Source organism: Amblyraja radiata, chromosome 9 (assembly GCF_010909765.2).
Source record: "Amblyraja radiata isolate CabotCenter1 chromosome 9, sAmbRad1.1.pri, whole genome shotgun sequence".
Classification (NCBI taxonomy): domain Eukaryota; kingdom Metazoa; phylum Chordata; class Chondrichthyes; order Rajiformes; family Rajidae; genus Amblyraja; species Amblyraja radiata.
The window spans coordinates 15,903,511-15,916,674 of record NC_045964.1 but is presented as its reverse complement, the minus strand read 5'-3'; the positions used below and the strand labels follow the sequence as shown (position 1 = coordinate 15,916,674).

The 13,164-nt window shown below is 47.3% G+C and overlaps 1 protein-coding gene across 1 annotated transcript in view; it reads left to right on the top strand.

The window, feature by feature from the left end:
- Positions 1 to 343: 343 nt before the first annotated feature.
- Positions 344 to 13,164, top strand: part of LOC116976823 (inositol-trisphosphate 3-kinase A-like) — a 70,782-nt gene continuing 57,961 nt past the window's right edge. The window contains exon 1 of the mRNA XM_033026779.1: positions 344 to 972. Coding sequence (XP_032882670.1) covers positions 541 to 972 — 432 coding nt within the window. The 5' untranslated portion in view covers positions 344 to 540. The remainder of the gene's footprint in view (positions 973 to 13,164) is intronic.

The window sequence follows — 13,164 nt, the reverse complement described above, 5'->3', positions numbered from 1 at the left end:
GGGACAGGCCCATTATTGTTTCTTAAACGCTGGGATAGTCCTTGCCTCTGGCAGTTTGTTCCATACACCCACCACCCTTTGTGTGCAAAAGTTACCCCTCAGATTCCTATTAAATATTTCCCCCCTCACCTTAAACCCATGTCCTCTGGTCCTCGATTCACCTACTCTGGGCAAGAGACCATGAAACAAACTTATTTTGATTCCTAGTGCTCCGGATTGCAAGTCTCCAAACAAACTTGTGATCGCATTGTTGTAAATGGGCACAGGCACGTCTGAGCATCCAATTGCATGAGCTATGTGGAGGGGTAGGAGGGGTTTCTGCTGTGAGAGGGAGGCCGTTTGTGTGAGAGGGCGCAGTGGCAGTTGACTGAGCTGTTTGCCCCGGTGTGAGTGCGAGTTGCTGACACTCAACTTCCGCGTCTGACACTGCTTGCAGCCCGGAGAGAGAGGGAGAGAGAGAGAGAGAGAGCAAAGTGGATTACAGAGTAAGATCTCCATGCAGGTTTGCCCGGCCGTTGCAATAATCAGGTCGGTCGGGCGATGCTCCACCGAAAGTCCTACGCCCTTGCCGACATGTCCAGGAGCAAGCGAGTGTGCGGGCCGGCGCCGCAAGGCAAGTTCAGCATTGTGGATCCCAGCAACGCTAACGCTAACGCTCCGGCCATCCCGCTGGGCGATCACCCAGTGTGCAGGCTGCGAGCGGCCAACGGCGAGGGGGAGAGGTTGGAGCCGGAGCCCAGGCAGCGCCACCGGCCACCCGTGCCCCAGCTCACCATCACCTCGGAGGAAGGCACCACACACGACAGCCTGGAGCTGGACATGGAGCCCGACTGCAGCATCAGACTGTGCCGCAAGCTCTCCAACTCGTCCCTCTCCTCCACCGGCTCCTCGCTCTTCGAGGAGTCGGAGGACGACCTGCTCGACGGTCATCTGCAAGACCAGGGCGACGTGAGCCAAGAGGACGAGTGTCTGGTGAGTGGCCGCTCGCTTCAACTTATTGGGACAAGCGCTGAGAAGATCTCTCCACTATGGTCAGGGAGAATAGGTCTTTATTCTTTGGAGCGCAGAAGGTTAAGGGGGGACTTGATAGAGGTCTTTAAAATGATGAGAGGGATAGACAGAGTTGATGTGGACAAGCTTTTCCCTTTGAGAATAGGGAAGATTCAAACAAGAGGACATGACTTCAGAATTAAGGGACAGAAGTTTAGGGGTAACATGAGGGGGAACTTCTTTACTCAGAGAGTGGTGGCTGTGTGGAATGAGCTTCCAGTGGAAGTGGTGGAGGCAGGTTCGATGGTATCATTTTAAAATAAATTGGATAGGCATATGGATGAGAAGGGAATGGAGGGTTATGGTATGAGTGCAGGAAGGTGGGACTAAGGGAAAATAATTGTTCGGCACGGACTTGTAGGGCCGAGATGGCCTGTTTCCGTGCTGTAATTGTTATATGGTTATATGGACATTGAGGCATCAAGGTGGTCCTCCCTGGCTCAGACAATGGTCTTCCCCAGTCACTGAGGGGAGTGCTTTGATGAGAGGAATTGGCAGGAAACTCTCAACACAAATGTGGCACCAAAGGACACAAAGTGCCAGAATAACTCAGCAGGTCTTCTGTTTTCGATCTGCTGAGTTCCTCCAGCACTTCTGCATTTGGTTATTCTGCAAATTATGCCACACTGACGAAACAGTGAGTTGTAGATGCTGACTAATACACAAATGTACACAAAGTGCCTAGCTCAGCAGGTCAGGCAGCAGCACCTCTGGAGAACATGGATAGGCGAGTCTGAGGAAGGGTCTCCACCCGAAATATGTCACTTATCCAAGCTCTCCGGAGATGCTGCCTGGCCTGCTGAGTTACTCCAGCACTTTGTGTACTTTTGTGTATTAGTCAGCATCTGCAGTTCCTTGTTGTGACAGGAATGTGGCATAATTTGCAGAATAACCAGGCAGAAAAAAACACAAAGTGCTGGAGGAACTCAGCAGATCAGGCAGCATCTGGGGAGGGAATGGTCAGGAGGTGTTTCCAGTTAGCACCCCTCCCCAGATGTTGCCTGACCCACTGAGTTCCTCTGGCACTTAATATTTTGCTCAAGATTCCAGCATCAGCTGTTATGTGTGTTTTCAAAGTCAAAATAAAATTGCTTGATTGTGGGATGTTACAGTGGGCGCAGCTTGTAGAGTTGCTGCCTCGGCTTCAACTTGTCACCCTGACCTCCGGTGCTGTCAATATGGAGTTTGCAAGATCTCCCTGTGACTGCATAGGTTTCCTCCGGGTGCTGCAGTGTTTGCCACATCCCAAAGACGTGCAGCTTTGCAGGTTAGTTGGCAGCTGTGTCTCACCCCAAGTGTGTGAATGAGTGTTAGAATCCGGGTGGGAATGCGGGGGGAATACAATGGGATGAGCGGAGTTGCTGATTAGAGGTTGGGGCAGATTTACTGGACCTGTTACAGTGCTCAATGACTCCATAACTCTCTGCGACTGGTGTGTTAGTGAGTGGCAGAATCTGTGGGGAGCTGATGGGAAGATGGGGAAAGTAGGTCGCAGGAAAAATAAGTGGGGGGATGGGATTGCTCTTTGAGCCAGTATGGATGTGATGGGCTAAACGGCCTCCTGAATTGTAAGGAAATGTGAAAGCAGTAAGTGAAGCAGGGCAGCATCCGTGGAGTGGTAGCTGCACACTGCAATAGCCTTTCCTTGGGGAATGTCACCTGTTGTGACCAGGAATGTCGAGCAGGGCGGATGCAGCAGCTTTCTAAAGAGGACCAGATTCCATGTGGAAATTGGAAAACAGATGCAACAAACCTCAGGATCATATGTAGGAACATAGGGGGTGAACTGACAGGGTTCTCCATTGATATCGCTCAATGTGACAAATGCTGTTCTTGTTTTGTTATCGGAGCAGCACATTGTGACTCATTGGTTATCGTACCAATGCCAGGGGAAGTGCCTTTGCCTTGTTTGGCACAGTATGAGATCAGCACAGGAAATAGTTCCCAAAACCAACAGGTGTACACTTGAGCAGCTCTTCAGTTGCGTGGTTTCACAAGCAGATACGCTCTGCATTGTTTAAAAGAGGTGGAGCAACACTGTTTCAATATAAAACACATACACGCAGAAATGCACATACACTTAGATATACAGGCTCCCACGCATGCACACACGCGCAAAGTGTAGGAAGGAACTGCAGGTGCCAGTTTAAACCGAAGATAGACACAATAGACAATAGGTGCAGGAATAGGCCATATGGCCCTTCGAGCCAGCACCGCCATTTAATGTGATCATGGCTGATCATCCCCAATCAGTACCCCGTTCCTGCCTTCTCCCCATATCCCCTGACTCCGCTATTTCTAAGAGCCCTATCTAGCTCTCTCTTGAAAGCAAAATGTCGGAGTAACTCAGCGGGACTGGCAGCATCTCTGGATAGAAGAAATAGGTGACGTTTCGGGTCAAGACCCTTCTTCAGACCCTTCTGCCTGTCCTGCTGAGTTACTCCAGTACAATAACATACATACTCATATGGACAGAAAGGTAGACAATGCATTCAGAAAAACGATCACATGTAAAAATGCACGGGTGTATAAACACACAGGCAGGGTGATCATACTTCCCCTTACGCACACAAATACATATACATTCCCACACATCCAAGTGCTACGCAGGCATACACGCACAATTGATGCACACTGCAGGAACTGTAACAAAGGTTAGGATTTTGAAGTGAAACCAATGTAAAAATGTCCCGAAATCCTGCTGAGTCAAAGGCTGAGTGTAAGAAGAGAAGTGGCTGAAATATTTAATGAAAAATCAGTGGATTACCTTAAATGGTATTGGTTTATTATTTTCCCATTTACTGAGATAGAGTAAAACATTTTTGCCTACGATCCACTCAAATCATACTGTACATGAGCACAATCATATTATATACAAATGCAACTGTTGTACAAAGAGTTCGTAATATAGATCATAAGATCATGTGATCAGAAATGAATTAGGCCATTCAGCTCATCAAGTCCACTCCACCATTCAATCATGGCTGATCAATCTCTTCCTCCTAACCCCATTGTCCTGCCTTCTCCCTTTAACCCCTGACACCCGTACTAATCAAGAATCTATCTATCTCTGCCTTAAATATATCCACTGACTTTGCCTTCACAGCCTTCTGTGGCAAAGAATTCCACAGATTCACCACCCTCTGATAAAAGAAATTCCTCCACATCTCCTTCCTGTAAGAGCGTCCTTTAATTCTGAGGCTATGACCTCTAGTCCTAGACTCTCCCACTAGTGTAAACATCCTCTCCACATCCACTCTATCCAAGCCTTTCGCTATTCTGTTGTTTCAGTGCGGTCCCCCCTCATTCTTCTGAACTCCAGCGAATACAGGCCCTATGCCAACAAACGCTCACCATATATTAACCCATATAGAGTTGTTGCATTACATTTGCAGAGAAAGTTAGGGTTAAAAAAAAAGTGCAAAGTCCACAACGGGGTAGGTTGGAAGATTGGGACTACACCCTAGTTTATGGATGGACCGTTTAGTAGTGTGATAATAGCGGGGAAGAAGCTGTTCCTGAATCTGCTGGAGTAACTCAGCCGGTCAGACATTATCTCTGGAGAATAGGAATAGGTGACGTTTTGGGTCTGAAGAAGGGTCTCGACCTGAAACCCGAAGTGTGTACAGTCAGAGATTTCCCTCTCCCTGACAGTACACACTAACCCACACACTATCCTGGAAAAAAGATAGACACAAAAAGCTGGAGCAACTCAGCGGGACAGGCAGCATCTCTGGAGATAAGGAATCTGTGATCTTCTTCAGACTCTAGTCATTCTCTATGACAATACACACTGCCCCTCACTGTCCCAGGATGCGTTCACTTCCAAGTAGTTCACACAGCTCCTTACTCAGTCTCAGTCTGCTTTAAGGGCATGTCCCACTTGGGCATCATTTACGTGACATCATGACGCGCACGTGATGCGCGCATGGTGCGTGGTGACGTAGGCAGTGACGCGCGGTCGCGTGCGGCGCCCCAGGATTTTGGGATGTACAAAATCTTCGCACGCCATCTGCGTGACGCGCAAATGTCTCCCAAGTGGGACAGGCCCTGTACACTCTTATTGTACATGTAAACACGATCAGAACCTGGCTGAATTTGTTGCAGATCCTGCCTCCTCTCCTGTACAGAACCGTTGCACACCATTTTTTGATATCCACCCCTCCTTTACCCCTCACACCTTTTCCTGCTGCACCCTTCCTGTGTACATTTCTGTCAGTTTACGAATGGCATGTTATTGTAGTTCACGCTGACTCAGTATGTACGTGCTGACTGCTGGCCCTATGTACACACATAGTGAGCCTCCAGCCACTCCTTCCCACATTCCTCATGTGTGAACACTCGCTCTGTTTGGATAGAGGTGGATGAACTTTGTTCTCCCAGGTTTTGCTGCTTAAAACAATATTACTTCATATTAAAAGTATATTTCACACGCAAACTGGAGGAACAGCACCTCATATTCTGCTTTGGTAGCTTACATCCCAACTGGGCGGCACGGTGGTGCAGCGGTAGAGCTTCTGCCTTACGGCACCGGGGACACGGATTCGATCCTGACTACGGGTGCTGTCTGTACAGAGTTTGTTCGTTCTCCCCATCAAAGACGTAAAGATTTGTAGGTTAATTGGCTTGATATAATTGTAAATTGTCCCATATATGTGTAGGATAGTGTTAGCTTGTAGGGACTGCTGGTCGGCATGGACTCAGTGGGCCGAGGGGCCTGTTTTCATGTTGCATCTCTAAAATAAACTAAACGATATGATAATTGAATTCTTCCATTTTTGGTCATTTCTACAAACAACTCCGTTCCCCTGCCCTTTCTCCACCCAACACTCTCCCCCGTCTCTATTCCCTCACTTCATGAGCCGTAATTAACCTTGCACCATTCTTCCCCCCCCCCCACCCCCCCCCCCCTCCTCCACTAAAAGTAAATGAATGCTTCACAATTGGTAACTAGAAATCCTGCATAGGCTCATACCTACTTCAACATATAAACTTTGTCCAGCAATCTGTCTATCAGGGAACCCCCTCACCTGAGGTCATCTGTTGCCGATCTTGATTTGTCCTGCCTCTTATCACTTCCATTTTTATTCCTTTCACCCCCCCCCCCCATCCCGACTACAATCGGCCTGCAGTAGGGTCTCGACCCGAAATATCACCATTCTCTCCACAGATGCTGCCTGACCGTCTGAGTTACTCTAGCATTTCGTGTCTATCTTTGGTATAAACCACCATCTGCAGTTCCTTGTTATTATTTCATACTTTTTTGTTTGCTTACGACAGAGAAGGAGGCTGTTTGGCCCATCAAGCTTATGCCGGACCCAAGATCAATCCCATCGGTCCCATTCCACCATTTTGTTCCTCGTAACTCCCCAAACTCCGATTCTCCTGCTGCCCGCCTACACCAGGGGTGATTTGTAGCAGCCAATTAACCTGTGGTTGGGATTGTGGCCGGAATGTAAAATCCCGGGAAGCAACCCCATGTGATCACAGGGAGAACCTGCAAACTCCACACACACAGAGCATTGGTGGGGTCAGAATTAAAGCCAGTTCACATCAGTGATCTTGAGAAGCCACAGGGGAACCGTATATCCAAGTGTACCATTGACAGACTGACTGGTGGTGTGGTAAATGGTACAAATGTAAAAATACAAACATAGGGTTACAAAGAAAGATAGTTCAGTTTTGTGCGTGGGCGAATGCGCCGCTGAAAAGGGCTAACAGATAGTTTTCACAAGTATCGGCTAGAACATGAAGAGGAAGTTGTTGCTGCAGTTATTTAAAGCCTGGCATAGATCACATCTTTAATTCGACATACAATGGTGGGCACAGCACTTTTAGAAAGAATACATTTGCATTGGAAAAAGTGCAGTGCAGATGAACTTCAGTGTTGCTGCTCTGCTGAGGGTTAAATGCAAAATTGACACAAAAAGCTGGAGTAACTCAGCGGGATAAGGGTGTGCATGGGTTTCAGTTGAGAGAGCTTACTGTGTTCAATACAAATATTCCATTGATTACTCCACGTCAGATATTTGCTTTTGCAATAACAAAACTAAAGAATCTACAATTATGGGGAAACTTAGGCAACTCGTAGCATGGCTGATTTTCACCTGGCAACCTCATTTATTTTAATAGCTAGCTTAAAATATCAGCAGAGAGCACTTTTCTGCACACTTTCAGTTACTCAAATCCTTTAGAGTTAAATCGAAGGTAGACACAGAATGCTGGAGTAACTCGGCGGGCCAGGCAGCATCTCTGGAGAGAATAGTAGAATAGAATAGAATAGTTTATTTATTGTCATTGTAACATGAACCATGTACAACGAAATTAAAAAATGTCAGCCAGTCAGTGCACCATTCAAACATTTCTAAAAGCTAACGATACATACAAGGTAAAATATTAAAAAAAAGATAAACAACTAAAATAAATATCATGAAAATAGCACGCATAAACACCCAACCCTACATCCTTCTGTCGATTTCAGTGTACCACAGTCCCTTAGTATGTATCGCCCCTACGTTCCTTGGCGGCTACATTTAGTGCCTTTATAGCAGTGGGGTAAAAACTGTTTTTAAGTCTGTTTGTCCTTGTCCTTGTAGATCTGTACCGACTGCCTGATGGCAACAGTTCAAACAGGGAGTGTCCGGGGTGGGAAATGTCCTTTATAATACTCTGGGATATTTTGATGCAGCGGGAACTGTGTAAGTCCTCCAAGGTAAGGAGAGGGCAGCCGACAATCTTCTGGACGTTGTCAATGGCCCTCTGGAGCGCTTTCCTCTGAGCCGTTGTGCAGCTGGTGTACCACACGCATACACAGTATGTTAGGATGCTCTCAATGGAGCACCGATAAAAGGACAGCAGCAGTCTCTGAGTGATGTTATTCTTCCTGAGCACCCTCAGGAAGTGCAGTCTCTGCTGGACCTTTTTCAGCAGCGCAGAGGTGTTCACGCTCCACGTCAGGTCCTCCTCAATATGGATTCCCAGGAAGCGGAAATCCGCCACCCTCTCCACACAGTCCCCTCTGATAATTAATGGTACCATGTCCGTTTTATTCTTCCTGAAGTCTATTATTATCTCCTTGGTCTTTAAGGTGTTGAGGAGCAGGTTATTTTCTCCACACCATACTGTCAGCTGCTCCGCCTCATCTCGGTAGGCGTACTCGTCCCCCCCGGAGATGAGTCCCACCACCGTAGTGTCATCCGCAAATTTGACAATGGTGTTGCTATGGTGGGCGGGGGTGCAGTCATGTGTGTAGATGGTGTAGAGCAGGGGGCTCAGCACGCAGCCCTGTGGAGAGCCGGTACTGAGGCTGAGGGCCGTGGATGTGTGATGGCCCACTCTGACTCTCTGGCTGCGACCCGACAGGAAGCTATTTATCCACATGCAGGTGGAGTGTGGAAGTCCCAAGTCCCCCAGTTTGTCCACCAGTTTGTGGGGAAGGATGGTATTAAAAGCAGAGCTGTAGTCCACAAAGAGCATCCGCACGTAGCTCCCCCGCTGCTCCAGGTGGGACAGTGCAGCATGGAGAGCTGTGGCTACAGCGCCCTCTGTAGATCTATTCGCTCTGTACGCAAACTGGTGGGGGTCAAAGCTTCGGGGCAGGAGTGATGTGATGTGACCCCGGACCAGTTTTTCAAACCACTTCATCACCACTGGTGTGAGTGCGACTGGCCGGTAGTCGTTGAGGCTGGAGATGTGGGGTTTTTTGGGCAAGGGGACTATGGTGGAGGACTTCAGACAGGGTGGAACAGTGGACTGGGCCAGGGACTGGTTGAAAATCATTGAAGGAATGGGTGGCGTTTTGGGTCGAGCACTTCTTCAGACTGATGTCAGGGGAGTGGGCGGTACAGAGATAAAATGTAGTCGGAGACAGTAAGACTGGTGGGAGAACTGGGAATGGGGAAGGGAATACAGAGAGAGGGAAAGGAAGGGCTACTTGAAGTTAGAGAAGTCAATGTTCATACCGCTGTGGTGTAAACTGCCCAAGCGTTAAATGGTGTGTGGGGGGGGGGGGGGGGGGGGGGGCTTTGTAGGCAGAACAAAAGCCAGAGATTAAAACAAAAGATTAAAGAGTTATGAATGTGTGGAGGGGGAGGGGAGAAATAGCCGCAAATCCAAGTATCCCCTACAATCTGAAAAAGGGTCCTGGCCCGGAACATCACCTCTCCATGTTCTCCAGAGATGTTGCCTGACTATTGAGCTTATAGCGCTCTGTGTCCTTTGTAGTAAACCAGCATTTGTAGTTTGTTGTTTCTACATCTTGTTCTGTGTTTGCTCTAATTGTGTTTGCTTACAGGGTGAGGTACAGTGGCTGCCTTCAATGTTGGTGCCTGGACCCAGCCTCATCGTTGTTTGCTCACAGCTGGCCAACTCGGGCCAGGCACAAAGTGCTGGAATAAATCAGTGGGTCAATCAGCACCTCTGGAGAACAAGGATGGATGACGTTTTGGGACAGGACCTTTCTTTCCTGACCTGGAACGTCACCGATCCATGTTCTCCAGAGATGCTGCCTTACCCGCTGAGTTACTCCGGCACTTTGTGTTATTTTTATAGGTCAGCATCTGCAATTCCTCGTGTCTTTACAGCTATAGCAAGGCTGGGGGTGGGTTTGGGCATCCGACTACAAGCAGCAATTGAGTGGCTGTTTGGTTGTTCTCCACTCCCTGATTTAGTTCTGTGAGCACGTCATTAAACTTGCTACCAGGCAGCCACGACAGCAGGCTAGAGATTAGGTGGGAATTTCCTCCCGGCTCAGCATTCTTGCGCCAATACAATGAGGTCATGTTAACTGGCAACATAGAGCATAGAACAGTTCAGCACAAGAACAGACCCGTTATCTCACAATGTCTGACAAACATGATGTCAGGGAATAAAGAACCAACTCATAAACAATGAACTCATTGTTCATCAGTCACTGAAAGTAAGCATGCAGGCAGTGAAGAAAGCGAATGGTATGTTGACCTTCATAACAAGAGGAGCTGAGTATAGGAGCAAAGAGGTCCTTCTGCAGACCACACCTGGAGTATTGTGTGCAATTTTGGTCTCCAAATTTGAGGAAAGACATTCTTGCAATTGAGGGAGTGCAGCGTAGGTTCACAAGGTTAATTCCCGGGATGATGGGACTGTCATATGCTGATAGCATGGAGCGGCTGGGCTTGTATACTCTAGAATTTAGAAGGATGAGAGGGAAGCTTATTGAAACATATAAGATTATTGAGGGTTTGGACACGCTAGAGGCAGGAAACATGTTCCCGATGTTGGGGAAGTCCAGAACCAGGGGCCAAATTTTAAGAATAAGGGGTAAGCCATTTAGAACGGAGATGAGGAAAAACTTTTTCACACAGAGAGTTGTGAATCTGTGGAATTCTCTGCCTCAGAAGGCAGTGGAGGCAAATTCTCTGGGTGCTTTCAAGAGAGAGTTAGACAGAGCTCTAACTTGCAGAGTCAGGGGATATGGGGAGAAGGCAGGATCGGGGTACTGATTGTGGATGATCAGACATGATCCCAGTGAACGATGGTGCTGGCCCAAAGGGCCGAATGGCCTGCTCCTGCACCTATTGTCTATTGTCTATAACCACCACGCTCAACTGGTCACACTCTTATCTGCCTCTCCATGATCATTCCCTGCATATCCATGAGTCTCTTGTGCATTCCAAAAGTCTCTTGTGCCACTATCTTATCTGTCTCCACCATCACCCCCGGCAACATGTTCCAGGTACCTGTGTAAATTATCCTGCCACGCACATCTCCTTAAACTTTGCCCCTCTCACCTGCAATAAAGAAAGGTAGACAAAAATGCTTGAGAAACTCAGCGGGTGGACCGAAGGAAAAAGGCAACGTTTCGGGTCGAAACTTCATTATTGCCCAACATGAGACTTGGAACCACTACCTTGAGAAGTTGTTGCATCACAATCACGGTGGCCATTTCTGCTCCAATTTGGTTTGTCAAGTGCTGTTGCAACACAAGCCTGGGATCAGCCCAACATTGTATCTCAATAGTAAAAGAGGAGTTATCGGTTGTAGATGAGGCCTGTCGCGGGTGGAACCTGTTGTGGGTGGGACCTGTGGTAGGTGGAACCTGTTGTGGATGGGACTGTTGTGGGTGAGGCTTGTCGTGCGTGGGACCTGTGGTGGGTAGGACCTGACGTAGATGAGACCTATCGTAGTCTCAGTGGAGCGCCGAAGGGGTCAATGCTGGGTCCACTGCTGTCAAATACATGAACAATTTGGATGACAATGTCATTAACATGGTTATTAAATTTTCAGATGACATCGAAGTGGTATTTATTGAGGAAGGAGGAAGGATATCTAGATCAGTTGTATAGGTGGGCCAAGGAAAGGCAAATACAGTTTAAGTATGACAAATGTGAGGTATTGTACTTTGCTATGTAAAACCAGGGCAGGCCTTGCATAGTAAACGGTAAAGTCCTGGTGAGTGTTGCAGAACAGAGAGATCTGGGGGTACAGGAGCACAGTTCCTTAAAAGTGCCAAGTCAGGTGGCCAGCGTGATGAAGAAGGCATTGGCACGCTTGCCTTTTTTGAGAAGGGTATTGAATATAAAAGTCGTGACATTATGATGTTGTTGGTTGGCCTTGGAGTATTTTGTGCAGTTCATGTTGCCCAGCTATAGGAAGGATGCCATTAGGTTGGAAAGGGCACAGAAGAGACTTAACAAGATGTTACCAAGGCTTGCGGGCTTTTGACATAGGGAGAGGTTGGATAGACTCTGGAGTTTAGGAGGCAGAGGAGCAGCCTTACTGAAGTGTACAAGAACATAAGGGGTATGGATAAAATGAACGCTCAGTCTTTTATTCCAAGGTAGAGGATTCTAAAACTAGAGTGCATGGGCTTAAGGTGAGAGGGTAGAGATTTATGGGGAATATCACGGGCTATTCTTTCGCTCAGGGTAGTCCATATCAGGAATAAGATGCGAGGAAATGACAGAAACAGGTACAATTATGACTTTTAAAAGACATTTGAATAGAAAAAGGGATAGGAAAGGTTAGACGGCTGTGGGCAAAATGCAGGTAAATGGGACTCGCCCGATATGCCAATTTGGTCAGCATGGTCAGAGTGGGCTGAACAGCCTGTTACTGTGCTGCATAGCTCCATGACTATGACACAACAACTACAAGGCTCCTCACCTTCTTATCAGGGATAAACAGAGGGATAACTTCACTATGAAGAAGGATCGTGACCCAAAACATCACCCATTCCTTCTCTCCAGAGATGCTACCTTTCCCGCTGAGTCACTCCAGCAGTTTGTGTCTATCTTCGATTTAAATCAGCATCTGCAGTTCTTTCAAGATTCAAGATTCAATTTAATTGCCACATGTACCAATTAAGGTACAGTTCCTACACATGCTGCCTGTCCCGCTGAGTTACTCCAGCTTTTTGTGACTATCTTCGGTTTAAACCAGCATCTGCAGTTCCTTCCTACACATAACATCACCAGTTCTCTTTACAAGGAGGATAGGTATTATCGGGATCCCTGGCGTCATCCCTTCTGCTTTTTTTTTTGTTTTTACAGGAAAATTGGTGTCTGATATCAATGCCATGTGGGCTGGGCAAGTTTCCCTTTAGACAAAGGAAGCCCCATATGTATTACAAGACTGTTGGCAACCCAAGGTAGATGGCACCGATCTGGAATATGACCCCAATCAAATCTGGACTGGTGGGTTTGAAAACATACTTGGCAAAGGTCCTTCACTTTGTTCAGATGTTCAATCCATTTCCGGTAGATGCAGACGCTAGTCAAGATGGTGCAGCTGTCACTTTGTGGCCAATCGTAATCTGACTTCAAGCATAGACAATCTCTTTAAAAGACACCGTCGCTTGGCCTGAAACATATTATGCAAGATCAAAATCTCTGTTGTTTCCACACCTGTGGTCAATTCACTTGCTGTCTACAGGGAAGCCGATTCTAAAGGAGCGTACATCAAATCGACATACAACAGAAATCTCATGTGTTAAAAGAAATAAATGGCACTCACATAGCACCTGTCTCGACTGATATTGGTCAAAAGCATTTCATGGCCACCATTGTAATGCAGGAGAAAAGCCCCAGCTAATTTAGGTGAACTAGAGTCTCACAAATAGCAACGTGATTATGGCCA